Here is a 13,966-nt window from a genome sequence, read left to right as displayed (position 1 = left end):
TAAAATTATATATTAACTGAGAAAATAGAAATAAGATGATAACATTTTAGAATAAATATAAATTCTTATCCATAACAGACAAATGGCATATTTATATTGTTGTCCATTTGAAAGCATCAACAAACATACAGAAAATATAAAAGTACGTTATTTTCTGAATAGAAAAGAGAGGAGATATAACTCCATTATTTTATCGAATCAAAAGAGGTAACACAGATAATTACGACAAGCATACTTGCATCTTCATTCTCCAATCTTCACTGCAATATTTTTTGGGCAACGGGAAAGTTTGGAGCTATGTCAACTGGTACCTGTTTAGATCATAAAAACAACACTTAGAAATTTTTACAATCCTTTTTAATCCGAAATACGAGGTATATCAATCTCTCACCATGATAAGCTTGTTCTAATGAATATACTCTTATGTTTTTTATGCATACACTATGTTATTCTATAAAATCTCATTATTTTTGTCACAACCACTTTAAAAGTGATCTTTACAATGATTTGTTTTTTGGAAAATGATATTTTAACACCATTTTTTTATATCATTTTGACATTGCACACGTGTCAAAATGTGATTGGACAATTTCAAATTAAAAAAATTGAGGCAGGGGTATATTTGGAAGAGAAAAACCAAAGTTTGTTTTTTAAATTTGAAATCGTCCAACTACATTTTGACACGTGTACAATATCAAAATGGTGTCAAAAAATGGTGTTAAAATATCATTTTCCTTGTTTTTTCATTAATTGCGTATACTTTTACACCAACCATGTATGAAAAGTTCTGCATAAAGTAGTACCTGAACCTTCTCCAACTTTTGGAGAGCAAGTTTGAGTGGCTCTGAAATGACACCATATTTTTGGAGAAGCGAAGCAGCAGCCGCCTTATCACCTTTGGCTTGTATGGTAAGTATTTCCCTACTTAAGCTTTCAACTGCGCTTTCAGTCTTGAACAACAAATACATAATTAATTATTATATGTGAAATTATTTAGTCCAAATTATAGGTTTATTTACTAAAACGGATGTAATTTAGGAAATTATTTTTTCAATTAAACGTGCATCATGTTTTAGCTAATTAGTTAGCATATATAAAATGTACTGTTTATTTAATTATGTTTTTAAAAGAGTCCAAGGAAAAAAAGGAAGTATACATGATGATGGGGGTGAGGTTTTCTGGAGCAACAATACCTTGGAAAAGTCAACAGAAATTGTGTCTTGAGAGTGTGGGATAAAGGCTCCTTTCTCATATAACCAGTTGAATTGCAATGCTTGTCCTTTTCTGAGAATATGCATGTAATGGAATATGTCTCAGAAAAATAAGAAACCAAAATCGTGTAGAGAGAGCATGCATTTTGCATATAACTTACCCATGGGCTTCCTCTAAACCAAAACGAACTGACCGAAAGCACCCAGCCAGAAAGGAAACGTATATGGACTTCAATAAACTTTCAGAAAGCAAACCCTGATCACCATAAAATACAAGACACCCACATTAATAACTGTATCAATCACAAACCAAGCATATTAATTTTTGGTTTTACTATAAGAGAACTCTGTAATCTCTTTTTCTTTTTCTGTCAAAAGAGAAAAATAGTATATTTAATAACTAACCTTAGATATTAGGAACCTCAATGCCCAGAGACCAACTATATCAGCTTTTGCTTCTTCCATAGCTGAATGATATTCTTGCAATTCCTATACGGAGAGATAAGATATTGTCATGAATGCTACATTCATACTATGCCATCTAAGAATGATCCCTACTAGTATCGACACTTATAATTTTATGCAGAAAAAAATAAAAATGAAATTTGTCAGTACTAACTCCACCATCATATATAATTTTACCGTAAAAGTGTCCAAAACTATTAATGAAATTTGTCATTTAGGATCGGCATATAATTAATTAAACTCACCAATCGCACAGTACTCTTCTGACCATTTGGGAGTGTTATAGAATGAGGTCCAATCCCATGGACGCATTCATGGCAAATTGTATGGGTAAAAAATGATTCAAAATCTACAAATTCTTGTAGCTCCTTTGCCACGCAGTGCTCAGCTATTGGTTGAAGAATACGCTCGAACCTGTTCAGAATTTCCATGTGTTTGCCAACATTAACTGCTCATTCATAACAATTAATATGAAGAAAAAACAAATGAAGATCTGCAAATTTTAACGTGAACAAAATTAGAATTTTACTTCGCCTCTGAAACATTCTTAAGCATCACCATTGCTGTTCCTCGATCTTTTACTATACGTTCATCGTTTGGTAGATTGAAGGCAACAATTTGTGGTCCCTTGACATCCTGAGACAATAGTGATGTAAAATTTCATCTTAATAATATTACCGATGAAAACATGTAGTAAATTTCAAAAACCATACAAGATTTTCGTGTGCGTTTGAAATAATTACTGCTTAAGCTAGATTTTGAATTTTATTGTTTACCATTTCTATACTATATTTAGTTTTTTAAGTAGGACTTAGTTCAACAAATTTTTCGTAATTAATTTAAGTTTGAGTTCATTTGTAGAAATTATTTCGTATAGGTTTTCATTTTTCTTTAATTTCAACTAAGTTAACTTTAATTTATGAAAAAATTGAATTTGTTTTTTATCCTAAAATTTTCTCTAGAAGGTTACTCTTAAAGGATTGATTTAGGAAGAAACTTATTTAAGTATATTCTTAATTAACTTTCTATTTTTGCTTTTAAAAAATGCTTACACAGTAGAGTTTTGCACTTTCATTAATTTAAATTATGCTATATTTTGATTTTTACAATTAGTTCAAATTTATATTTATAATAGCAATAAAAAATAATTAGAGGAAACCATTTAGTTTCTATGATGATAAAAAACAGAATATTCAAAATTTGAATATTGACCATCTTTACCCCTGCATTATAGATCACTTGAATAACACGAATAGGTGCTGCATTCACATCTTTGGATTTGTATACATCGTCGAGAGGAAGATTTTGCTCCAAAAGCTTCAATATCAAGTTGAATTAAAATGTTAGTAACGCAAAGTTTAGAATACACACACCATCTGTATTAAAATTTACACATTTAACGAAAAGCACCTGCAGATTATCGCCAAAGAGTTTCAGCTGACTCGTAGCTATATCATCCCTGATTCCAACAAATGCTTCAAAGGTAGCCTAAAGAAAAATCAATGATAAGTCAACACACGTTGAGAAAAACCATCAATTCCTTATTTTGTTTGATAATACTAAGGGTGAGTGGGTTTCTTGGAAACATATAAAAAAATCAAATTAAAGGGAAGTTAAAAATTGTTAAAATTCACTTATAGATTAAATATGACCTTATATCCGAAAAGTTTATCCTCGTACGTTTCATATGGTCCAATAGTGACCTCCAATTTAGAGTTCTGCACAAAATATGAAAGGTGGAAGATACTTAGATGATTCAAAATTTGTCAGTAAACAGAAAAAAAAAAAATTATCAAGAATAACAATGTAGCGTACTAGATTTGAAGAAACCGTATACATGGGACAGAGAAGTAATTAACGAGGATTTCAAAGAGCAGTGAACATTTTTTAGAATTTTATCAGAGCACTTCGGTTTCAGTTACATAACCCGATTATTGTATCTGATAATAAAGTTTGGTTTATTAACAAAACATTATTCAAGAGAATTCAACAATATAATTTATACAAATGTTACATTAGTACGTAATGTTCTTTTTACCATATTACATTAATTAGTAATGAATTTTAGCCTTCAGCTTAAGTAAATCATAATTAGCATTCATAATTAAGAAGTGTTAGAACACGAATCATGACTTAATCGGATATAGTTAATCAACCTAAGTAATGGAAATGATTGAAACATAAAAGTAATGAATGTGACTAACCAAATCCATCCAAGCCATATCTGACTCATAATAATCATTTGAAAGGAAAGCGTCAGCCTTGCTATGTAGCAGCCTCTTCAGACTGCAAATGAAAAAAGAAAGTTAACAAATATTTATAAGTAAGCCATGTTTAGCATTGAGTTTACCAATAATGGATTTTAGAAGAGGATGAATAGCATGCATGAGACCTTGGTGTTTGGGTAATATCTGCAGCTTTTTGCAATAAATCAGCAGCTTTCGTGAGAAGAGACTTGTATTCTGCTGAGTAAGGCACAATATATAGATCATGATCATAACTTTCTTTGTTCTTCGAGTGGGAGGTCTCAGAATCTAAAAGCAGTTCACTGTGTCTTTTAATAACACTAAAAAAGCCTGTTGCCTCCTTTTGTTGATCCTTCTCTAGATTCTCCTTCCATGTCTCGAACTCCTACAAGAAATAAAGCTTATTATTTCTCAAATTTACAGATGTATCATTTCATTTTGACATCATTTGCTTAGCATTTACCGTTTTGTCCATATCCGGAGGGTAGAAATTCGCACCACGAGGTTTTGGCACAGGAAATGCTGCTCTATATTCTAGACCTTTCCATCCTTTAACAGGTTTAGTTGCATTAGAAAGTAACTTTATTGCTGAATCTGCAGTCGTCAAAAATGCAGTTCCGTCATCAAGACTAGACCTGTCAACAACGAATTCATCCATTAGCATAAGAAAAGTTTAATTGTACTCAAATGAACTCAATCAACAATTCAAGGTCCTCATGATGAAGTCTTTAAGGGTTTCTTCGACAAACTCCTATTCTGGTACACAAGCTACTATTTATAGGCAATGTGAAGCACAGAACAAGCTAGAATTAATGTCTGTCTGTATTGTGTTGTCTCCACCGAGAAGAGGTCCAATGGTGTGAAAATATTTACACAATGTCAATATAAGATGTTAACCTATCAGACTCGTAACATCTTTATAAGTTATGAAACTTGTTGGCACCAAAGAGGTCTACAAGGAATCAATCCTACTTTTCTACATCATTATGTCATAGAAAAAGATAAGAAAATGAACTACTTATGAACTGTTTTTGCCAAATAATTACACTATTCAGCTAAAAGAATAAATTCAATGACTTACCACGGGCTCTTGTTAATCAAATAATAGGACCATTTCAACTTATTCAACTCTGATTCATCAGCATGTTCCATCAACCAATCTCTAAGTGATGGATTACTGTACCAAGACTGGTAGAAAATAAATAGTCAAATTTCAATAATTAGATATGGATTAGTGTGAACATAATCATAATATTAGTTCTACAATATATGGATGAAGTTGAATTCAGTAAAGAAAATCAAATTCAACACACAAGGTATATAAATAAATTATTGCACATAATATTAAATTAAAATCAACAAGCACAAGGTATATGAATAATGATCATTGCACACACAACCATATATGTGCCATAAATTAGAACCTGCAAATAAAAAATTTCATCGATAACAGCTGCAGCCTTGACAACAAAAACAAGGGCTTCCTTATCTGAATCTGTAAGCCCCGTTAACTGGCAAAGCAAAAATAAAAGTTATGTTATTTCATGATCTCAACTATAACTAAAATTGAAACCAAAGCAAGTTTTAATATTAAGAGAGCAAAACAAATTTCAATATTTATCCATTACGTTACAACTTTACTCCTTTCCCTTCATCTCACACTTTCAATGTAACAAACGAATGGTAGAATACCAGTTTTGGAATACCATTGAAGAGAACACTGTGCTTTGCAAAAGGATGATTATAAGTCATAACTGTCATGCTTTAAATATTAAATATATATGTTGTGCAAATTAACGAAAAGAAGATGGAGAGAAGAAAGAAAAATAAGCTAAGAAATTGATGGATAATTGTCAGTGTATAATATAACAAATAAATAAATAACGAAGACAATTAACCTCTGCATTAAGGGAAATAGGAGCGTAACGACTTAGTTGCTTTTGCAAAGTTGAACTGCGAGCTTCTGTATTCTCTTTGTACCTTCAAAAAAATATACCACAAAATGAATTTTATATATATATTTGTTTCCCTGTGTAGAATATTAAATAGGCGTATAATGTAGGCAATTTGAGTTTAAAGGAACTCTGCAACATTAATTTGGAACAAATTCAATATACACCCTGTCTTTTAGGCAGAAACCTTCATTTTGATTATGATGGATGGTCACTGCTGCATATCTAGGGTATGCAACTTCGTCTTAGAACAAATCTTGGTTCGGCTTAAATTTTTTGTATCATGTGTATGACTTATTCAATTGTAGGTGTCCTGATTGAAACAAATTTCCTATATTTGTAAAGAACATTTTGTTCCCCTTGATTCGACAAACGATGTTCTGTTTTGGAGGATATATTTGCATTTAACAAATACTAGATAGACAAGGTCCAAGAATTGAAAGTGCAAAATTATGCATTACGAGGGTGATAAAAGTTTTTGCATCAGTATATATCATGTTAACATACCTATTTTCAATTATATCAAAGAGTTGAGCATATTGTCGAGAATCTTGCTTGGCTAAAAGCCCTTTAATCTCCTCATAAGAGAGATATTTTACAGCAGACACTTGCTTTTTCTGGCACAACAAAAAACATTTCCTCACATAGATAAACAGAATGTATAACAAATCCTCCAAAGCACTAAATAGCAGATGTGTGGAATTGACATAGAAATGATGTTGGATTATGGTAGGTTAAGCACATGTTTATTATGTTATTCAAAGAGAAAAAACTGTGACAAAAGGAATCAGACAATAGCATCTTATACATGTGCACCTGAAGAGTGAAGGCCTCCAAAGGTATCGGATCAATAGTTGTAACAAGATAAACGTCGATAGATTCCTTCTTGGTGTTTTTTTCATCACTGCAAGTTTTTAAATGTAAAGTTATTACCAAATTGTCAGAAGATGACTAAATTAAGGAACTGCATTATTCGATAAAAACAGCAGAAAGTCAAGCAAGTGTTGAAATTTGATCTACTCACCCATCCTCATTGAAAACATATATAAACTCAAATGCATCCTTGGGAAGGGTTAAACCCAGATGTTTCTTCAGCTCGTTTCTGAAAATTCAATCATACATATACAACAGCACACTTCAATACGAAGATGATGTTGAAGTAAAATGTGCATACTTAATTATAATGGAATGAATGAATGATTAAAGATATTTACCGAGCAGTAATAAGCGATGAATGAGAATGAGGAATGNGAGCAGAAGCGGTGATATCCCACAACCCATGCCGACTGTGACTTTGCTTGATAAGCAATTCTTGTGTAGTCTCAGCGAATATCCAGACATGAACACCACGATCAACAGCATTTTTCCCACTATCAAAATTAACACAAACCCATTATACTTAAAATTGCATCATAAANTCAATGGAATCGACGACTTGCTTAATCTTAGATTTTTTACCGCACCTCTTACTCCCAGCATCAACTTCAACCTCGCCTCCACCCATTCTCTATTCCTGATACATATAATATTCTTTTTCAATTCACGTTTTTTAATTTTTAATAATAAGAAACATATTAAATGTTTATGTTATCATAAACATTAAAAAACCTTTCGTATTTTTTTTTATGTTTGCATACTCACAGGTATCTCTACAGATATTTGTATATTTTATTTTTATTTTTAATTTTAAATAAAATTATTTAAAAACAAATTTTTAAAATATAAATTTAGATAAAAAATTTTAAATTAATTCAAATCAAATTACTCAATAAATGTTAATGTAAATAAATGTATCCTTTGACAAATTTAAACAGGTTACATTAAAATATAAATTTTAAAAAAAAATTATATTTTATAACATAACTTCAAATTAAATAAAAATATGTAAACTCAAATTTTAAGTTTTTCATGATTAATATTGTTTTTACTAATAATTATTAACAAATAACAAGTGCACAAAAAGTCAGAAACCGTGTACTATTTTCCTTACATTGAGACAAAAATCAGATACTAAAAAATTAACTTCAAAATTATAAGTGATTATTTACTCTCATTATTACTATAAAATGAAAATGACTTATCTCTAATTAATTTTTTTCCTGCAACAAAAAAGCAAACTCGAGTGTTTAATGCAACATTAGGTTAATTCATATCTCATTTAACTAATATACACGTTTATTTAATTAAATTAAGAATGTTTGATCGGCTGATTTATTTTACTATTTTATCTTGCAACTTTTTTAAGAAGCTTATATCTTATTGTTGTTAGTTTATTGCTTTTCATATCTTTTAATAATTTAATAATACAATTTCATATTTTCTTTCTTTCTTTTCTCTCAACGTTAATTAGAGTTAAAATATTTTTTACATCTCTATCGTTGTCTTCTTCTTCTGAAACTTAATAATATAAAATTACATATCTATAAAATATGTCATTTTACATTTCTCTACTAATTTAGAAATTACTTTACCAAATTTTACTAAATAATATATGAATAAATGATTTTGGATTCCAACTATTTATAGAAAACAATCACGTAACATTACAGGAGGAAATAAATAAAGTTGATTATGATAACAGCATTTAAAAAATAAGAAAATGAAATAAGTAAATATTTGATAAAGATGATGAAAGAGTAGAGAGATTGAGTGACCTGAGCTGGTAGCTGAATAAGGGAAGCAGAGAGAGAGAGTATGGGAAAAGAGAAGATGTGAGTTAGGGTTTTATAATGAATAAAATAATATTGTTATGGAAAAGAGTGATTGAGTTGGCAATGCCAATAATGGAAAGCACCGTCTCAATGATATCTAATACTGCCATGTCTTTTTCTCTGCATCATCTGCACAAGATAATACACTCATCAATCATTTTCATAGAATTTGGCACCAATATCAATCACTATCACCTTCTTAACTTATATTTCTAACCTTATGTTAATGCACTATACAATTTTATTCCTTTGGTATAGTTTAGGTTAATGTGAGTTTTTCTAATGTCTAATGTGAAAAGTTAGTTTTGGTTACCTTAAAACCAATCAATTTATATTAAAATTTCTACAAGTCATTTAATAATAAGAAAATGATATTTTAACATCAATTTTTTGATATCATTTTGATATTACACACGTGTTAAAATGTAGTTGGACGATTTCAAATTAAAAAAGAAACTTTGGTTTTTTTCTTCCAAATATATTCTTGCCTCAGTTTTTTTTAATTTGAAATCGTCCAACCACATCTTGATACGTGTGCAGTATCAAAATAGTATTAAAAATTAATGTTAAAATATCATTTTTCTTAATAATATAAAGAGTGAAAATTTCTCAAACATTATCATGTACCGACTTAATAAGTTTCTTTTATTTCAAATTTATATTTATAGATTTTAAAATGAATTTATAATTAGTAATAATTTAATTATTGATAATTATATTTTTTTTTAAATTAATTGATTATGAATCAATTATTTTAACCGTTAACCACACAATTATACTGTACGAAACCAAACTTCACAGGAAACAAAATTCTTAAAATCACAACTTCTGTTAAAATATGAACTCATCATGCATTCAAATCTTTATTACATACATAGAAAGTGTCTCCTTGCTTTCGTAAATTCAAAATAACAACAATACCATCTATATTAGTAAAATTTCCAATTACAGTCACATAATCTATTATTTTAGACACTTTGCATTCACTATTTTATTCTTTAATTTTTTTTTTTTATTTTTATATTATAAAAGTTAACCTTTTCTAATTAAAAATTAACTTTTCTTTAATAATCAAAATACCTGGAGTTACAAATAAATATGCAATAAAAGCTTATTCTATTATATCCTTTCATCCGTCCACTCTGAATATAATCAGAAGTTACAAATGAATTAAAACATTTAAACATACGGATATTATTCTTTTAAAAAATGATGATTTTATTAGAATTAAAGTAATTAAGTATCGATATTGCAAGAGTTGTGAACTGCTATTTACTTATAATTTTTTAAATGATTATATATCCTCATGTGTGATTAAAAACTTATTTTTTATAATATTTATTATAAAAAGTATAAAATTTATGATAATAGTTTTAAGAAATTTAATTTTAATGACTATTATTGTAAAAATTCAATTTTAAATCATTTTAAATTTATTACCAATATGGAAATCTTATATCTGTAATGCATGAAAATGTTTTTTTATTTGAAAAGAAAATATAATTTGAGCATTTTTATAAAAAATGGGAGGTTAATACATATCTATTGCCCTTTTTAGCTTTGTAGAATACTATTTATTCTTAAATAACGTTATTGCTCATAAAGATGTATTTTTTTATATTTAAATTAAATCATGATAAATTTATATATATATATATATATATATATATATTAATGTATTTATTTTCAAAATAGTGATAGATTAGAAATTGTTTAATAGTGGGACATCCTACTCACATGGACAATGATATCAGCTAATAAGCCTTTAGGCCCACTACACCAGAGGCCCACTACACCAGAGCCATATCATTTCGGATCTTGTTATTATTATTATATTCATCTCTACATTTTTCTATAATTTTTATTATATTGAAATATTATAACATTTAAAGATATAAATTTCTTTAATAAATTATAAGATTTATTTTACGGTGAGAACTTACATTATTATCTTTAAATTAAAAAATTATTATTTTAATTAAATAAAAGATAAGAGAGTATGATTAATAAAACAAAAATCTTTATTTTTACAAGATATATAGTTGATATAACTAAGCTATTTATTTAATTTATCTTCATAATTAGAAAATTTTACATTTTTTTCTTTTAATATACATTTTATTTTACAATTTTTAAAACTCTCGCATTTTATTTAGATAAAGTTTGATAATTGGAAAAATAATTAAGTAATTTAAAAAAAAACAACATAATAAAATAAATACAATTTTTAATATTTTTTAAAAAATAATTTTCTCATAAATACAATCTACATCATATTCTATGACTTTAAAATTTTTCTAGAAATTTATATGCATAATTTGATGGAAAATGATAAATTATGGATTACAATAATAAAAATGAAAAAAAAAATGAGCAAATATTTTATAAATTTTTTATTCCAATAAGTTAAACAAAAAAATAAAAGCTAAAATTTAAAAAGCAAAAAATAAAACTTGCGCAACTCGTTCTAAAATAAAAATAATAATTTAATGCTATTATATTAAAAAAAGTGAAGAGTGTTGAAAAAAAAATCTCGTATGTGGTTTTTAGAATGATGATTTGATTTGGTTCACCTGATTCATGTCTAAGAAAGTAAAATGGTGTTCAATTGCTGTCATAAACATGTTTTTGGATTAATGATAGTGTAAAAGATACTATTTTGGTCATTTGGATGAGTCTTAGGTATAACCAAATCAGAAAATTAGAATGTTGTTAAAAATTTACAGAAATAATCAATTATTATATCTGATAATCTATTATTTCAATCAGAATTCCTTCTTTTCTTCAAAGCTTAATGAAATAATCAATTATCCTATATAATGATCGATTATCTCAATCATAATTCTTTCTTTGTTTAGAATTTCTCTGGAATAATTAATTATCTTATCTAATAATCGATTATTTCAAACAGAGTTTCCTCTTTGTTGAAAAATTCTCTAGAATAATTGATTATCAAGAAAGATAATCGATTATCTCGGAAGAAACATAAATTACTGACTGTATAGCACATGTTTCTTTTAGTTCCTCAAATATTTTCTTAGTAATGCTTTGTTTGAACTAGTTTAAAGTATACTTATGTTGATATCTATTAATGCTTATTGGATACTATACACATATGATTATGAGAATAGAATATATGTGATATGAGAAGAACTTCGAGGAGAGGTTATGTGTTTAAGAAAGTTGTGGTGTTTGATTGATATATTTTAAAAAGAGGTATTATAATATTTTATCAATCATTCAACTCATGTAGAGATGAATAGTGTGGTGGAGAGAATGACAGGATGTCTTTATCTTGTACTTCTTAGGAATGAAAGATTAACCTTATGAATTGTAGGACAAGTTATCTTTTTTTATAATTTTGGAGAGTATAAATACTATCATAGGTGTAAGCTTTCATTGAAGTCTATGTCAAAACATCATATTCGAATAATTAAGTCTAAAGCTACTTGCTTCCATGATTATATGTTTGATATCACATTGTAAAGATTGATTTGAAACTTGATATGTTATTTTGTACTATGATAATTTCTTTTATATATTAGCTTACTCTGTTTTGTTTTATTTCTTTGTAATGATCACCTATTTGTGAAAGTAAAGAATATTATAAATAATAGTTTACTTTTATTAGAGCGAGATAAATAAAGTAATTAAGTGATGTTTTGAACTTTAATACATATGTGTACATATATGTATACTTTTGTTTAGAAACATTACTCTTTTAAAATAAGGTTATTCATATATCTTATTGATAAAGTTATTACTCGATATAATTATAATAATATTTTATATGTTTTTATCTATGTCTTGTTCAATATTAGAATATATGGTGTTTTATGTAGTAGTTTATACATGGATGTTACATCATATACCACTTCTAAATATAAATAATGATGAATCATATCACAATATTTCATCTTAAACCATTCTAAATAAATAAAATTTAGTTAAGGATAGTGGTAAAACTAATCTTAATTCAACAAATTAATCAAATAATCTCAAACTAATCTTCTTGATTAGAAGATGACTAAACTTTAGTTAAGAATTGTTTCTGGTAAGATAATTCAAGTTTTTGAATAGTTCCATAACCTTACAAATAAGAGATTTATTTTTGAACATTCATGACTATCATAAAAAATGAAACCCTCATGCTTAACAAATTTGATTCCAGGGTTCACAAACTTATCTCAGGCTTTAATTAAGCATGCTTTTTAGAAAATCTTGAATTTTTAGCTTTAAAGATGTGATCTTGATGTTAGAAACCATGACAGATGCGAGTGAGGAAGATGATGGTTTGATAAATTAAAACTTAAAAGTGAAAGAACAAATAAATATATTTTTAGGAGATTATATATGAACCCTATATTTTTAATTCAGAAGAAAAGGGCAAATGTGGACAATGCTGTTAGAATACTTCAGTTGACTCCAATTGAACTATGTTACAAGCAAGCAGGAAGTGAATTTGAAAAGAAAAGGGAAGAAAAATGGAGAGGGTGTGACGTGGAATGGAATCTCCAGATTGCAATTGGGAGTCCTGATATGAAGGTCAGAGAAGAAGCAGTCGAAAGTAATAATCTTAACAAGGTAATGACGTTGTTTCTTCAGTAATGTAGTTGATTGTGGTAAAGAATAATGGTGTAGTTTAAAGGGGTGTGGTTTTAGGGTTTGTATTGGCATTGGATTTGGATGGATAAAGTTTGTCTGAACAGTGATGCGGTAGGAGATGAAGAAGGCGAGAGCAATGTCCATGTCCATGTCCCTGTTGCTCCCGCGGTTGGGATGGAATTTGAGAGTTACGAGGATGTCTATTACTTCTATAATTGGTACGCCAAGGAACAGGGATTTGGGATTAGGGTTACAAATACCTGGTACCGCAAGACCAAGGAACGTTACAGAGCGAAACTTAGCTGCAGCAGCGCAGGCTTCAAGAAAAGAACGGAGGCTAATCGCCCCAGACCCGAAACCAGGACTGGTTGTCCTGCTATGATCAAGTTCAGATTGATGGATTCCACAAGATGGAGAATTATTGAAGTTGAGCTTGATCACAATCACTTGATTAACCCTACCAGTGGCAAGTTTTACAAGTCCCACAAGCAAGTTGCTCTTGGCACCAAAAGAACCTTCCACTTAGATGCTACTGCTGCTCAACAGGTTCACAAAATTAGGATGTTTCGAACTCTCATAATCGATGCTGAGGATGATGCCAGTGTACATCCTGATGAAGGGAGATCTCCAAATCCAAAAGGCTTGTACTCCAGCAATCAGTTGAAGCTGAAGAAAGGTGACGCTGAAGCAATTTTGAATTTTTTCAGTCACCAGCAATTGGCAGATCCAGATTTCTTCTATGTGGTCGATGTCAATGAGAGGGGGTGTTTCAGGAA

General features: G+C 28.7%; 1 protein-coding gene across 1 annotated transcript; it reads right to left on the bottom strand.

Annotated features, from left to right (window-relative positions):
- Window positions 1-44: 44 nt before the first annotated feature.
- LOC106761882 (nudix hydrolase 3) lies at window positions 45-8,604 on the bottom strand. The gene is made up of 22 exons (XM_014645481.2): window positions 8,529-8,604; window positions 7,338-7,387; window positions 7,089-7,244; window positions 6,899-6,976; window positions 6,691-6,778; window positions 6,382-6,491; window positions 5,821-5,902; window positions 5,347-5,433; window positions 5,004-5,110; window positions 4,386-4,557; window positions 4,069-4,307; window positions 3,881-3,962; window positions 3,329-3,394; window positions 3,087-3,164; window positions 2,898-2,993; window positions 2,206-2,312; window positions 1,922-2,090; window positions 1,617-1,700; window positions 1,373-1,467; window positions 1,194-1,284; window positions 804-950; window positions 45-311 (listed from the first exon to the last, which is right to left on the bottom strand). The coding sequence occupies exons 2-22, from the start codon at window positions 7,376-7,378 to the stop codon at window positions 258-260; spliced, it is 2,229 nt and encodes a 742-aa protein (XP_014500967.1). The 5' UTR covers window positions 7,379-7,387; window positions 8,529-8,604; the 3' UTR covers window positions 45-257.
- Window positions 8,605-13,966: the final 5,362 nt, after the last annotated feature.

The sequence above is a fragment of the Vigna radiata genome, chromosome 5 (assembly GCF_000741045.1).
Source record: "Vigna radiata var. radiata cultivar VC1973A chromosome 5, Vradiata_ver6, whole genome shotgun sequence".
NCBI lineage: Eukaryota > Viridiplantae > Streptophyta > Magnoliopsida > Fabales > Fabaceae > Vigna > Vigna radiata.
This window is presented reverse-complemented; position numbering and strand designations above follow the sequence as displayed.